The sequence below is a fragment of the Corvus brachyrhynchos genome, unplaced genomic scaffold, assembly GCF_000691975.1.
Source record: "Corvus brachyrhynchos isolate BGI_N302 unplaced genomic scaffold, ASM69197v1 scaffold114, whole genome shotgun sequence".
Lineage (NCBI taxonomy): Eukaryota > Metazoa > Chordata > Aves > Passeriformes > Corvidae > Corvus > Corvus brachyrhynchos.
The window spans coordinates 4,331,091-4,333,144 of NW_008238337.1; the positions used below are offsets into that span (position 1 = coordinate 4,331,091).

At 47.7% G+C, this 2,054-nt stretch overlaps 1 protein-coding gene across 1 annotated transcript in view; it reads left to right on the forward strand.

Moving 5' to 3' along the window:
- The window catches only part of USP30 (ubiquitin specific peptidase 30), a 9,741-nt gene extending 7,693 nt beyond the window's left edge, over positions 1–2,048 (forward strand). The window contains exons 10-11 of the mRNA XM_017734876.1: positions 159–378; positions 1,003–2,048. Of these exons, the coding sequence (XP_017590365.1) occupies positions 159–378; positions 1,003–1,124 (342 nt within the window). The 3' untranslated portion in view covers positions 1,125–2,048. The remainder of the gene's footprint in view (positions 1–158; positions 379–1,002) is intronic.
- The last annotated feature ends 6 nt before the right edge of the window (positions 2,049–2,054 follow it).

The window sequence follows — 2,054 nt, forward strand, 5'->3', positions numbered from 1 at the left end:
GCAGGAATCCCACAAGAGTTACTGTCCTGCTTTAGGGACACTGTTGCCACTGAGCTTACACAGAGATAAAGGCAATGCATTTCCTTATTCCCTGGACTCACCACCTGTTTCTTTCCATGAAAAATTTGGATTCTCCTTTCCTGACCACATTCCTGAAGCTGCCCCAGTGTTTGTGCATCCACCTGCAAAGGCTGAGCTGGTCAAACCAAGGCACTCCCCTGAAGAGACACGAACACGTCCAGTTCAACGAATTCCTGGTCATGGACATCTACAAATATCGGGTTCCTGGTCCCAAATCCAGCCAGGAGCAGCTCAGCTGGAAAAACTCCGAGGAGACAACACCTGGAACAAAGGATGGGAGAGCAGGGAAACCTTCAGGTACCTCCTTTGCCAGTAAAATAGATCAGCTCTTTCTGCATTTCAGGGATCAAACATTGCTCTGCAGAATCGACCCATCAGCAGCATCTTGATGTGGGGCTCTGCAAAGAGGACAGAAATCTCTTTCCCATTCCCAAATTTACAGTTCAGTTTGGATAATTTCGTTTTGATCCTACTAAATATATATCTATATAAAGAAAAATTATAAAGCACAGCACAGAATTCCCATCTTTTATATCCAGAGGAGTGTTGAACTTGGGATGTCCCAGGGTTTTTCTTGTTAGGGATCTCTTCCAAGGCTTCAGGACAAGCAGAGAAGGAATACTGGGAATGGTGAATTCTTGAAAAACAGTTGGAAGATCCACCTGTAGGAGGTCTGTCCTCAGGCACCTCAATATTCCTTTAGCTGGGATTTTGGACACAATGGGAATTTTCATATTTGCTGTGTAAAACCAGTTTGGATCCGATATCCATTGCCTGTGGATATTCCAGCCCTCTGGATCTGTGTAATGATTTAAAATCAATAAAATACCTTCAGTATCCCATGGTGAAAGGCACTGCAGGAGCAGGGCTGCTGTTCTTAGCAACAGCATTAAATCCCTGAATTTCTCCTTCCTCTGGCAGATGCAGAACAACCAGCTGGTACCAAACCTCTCTTCATGAATGGTGCCTCCTCTTCCTCCTCCTCCTCCTTTTTAATGTCCCCAGGAACTTTCCCACTTGCTGCATTCCCTGAGTGCAGGTAAGTTAAGAGATTTTTTTACCCTCTCGCTTCACTTCTGTCCTTCAAATCGTCTCCCTTTCTTCTGTCCTTGTCCTGAGGCTGTCCAGTCACAGCATGTAACCTTTGTCCCACCTCCTGTGCTCATCTCTTGGGTGATTTTTAGTCCTGGGAGAAGGAGTAGAGCAAGTTACAAGCAAAACTGAAAATCTCCTTCCTCTGGTTCATGTAAATCCTCCTGAACAGCCATAATGCCATTGCTGCTGCTTTCCTCTATGCCTTCTTTTCCTTCATTTTAAAATGGTTGTAAGAAACCCACAGATTTTCTTTTTTTTCTCAGACATTTTTGATTTCAGTTGCACCTGCCATGATTCCACTTGGTAAATCACCCTTGGGGCTTCTGCTGATAATCCTTTTCCATGGAATCCCAGAATGGTTTGGCTTGGTAGGGAACTCAGGGACCATCCAGTCCAGTCCCCTTCCCACGGGCAGGGACACCTTCCTCTATCCCAGGTCGCTCCAAACCCCATCCAACCTGTCCTTGAGTACTTGCAGGGATGGCACAGCAGGTTTGAATCCCATAATCCCAGAATGGTTTGGCTTGGAAGGAGACTTGGAGATCATCCACCTTCCACTATCCCAGGTTGCTCCAACCTCCGTCCAGCCTAGCCTTGGACCCTTCCAAGGATGGAACAGCACGAACAAGCACTTGATCCCAGAATTTGGGTTTGGGTTGGAAGGGAACTGACACATCACCCCATTCCACCACTTGCCATGGGCAGGCACACCTTCCACTAGCCCAGATTGCTCCAACCTTGAACATTCCAGGGACGGAGCTGCCGTTCCCCTCAGGAAACCACCCCCTTTTTGCTCCAGGGAGGACTTGTGGCTCCTCCTGCTCTCTCTGTGCGTGTGTGTGTGTGCATGCCCAGGCTGAGCCCGTGTCCCCGCAGGG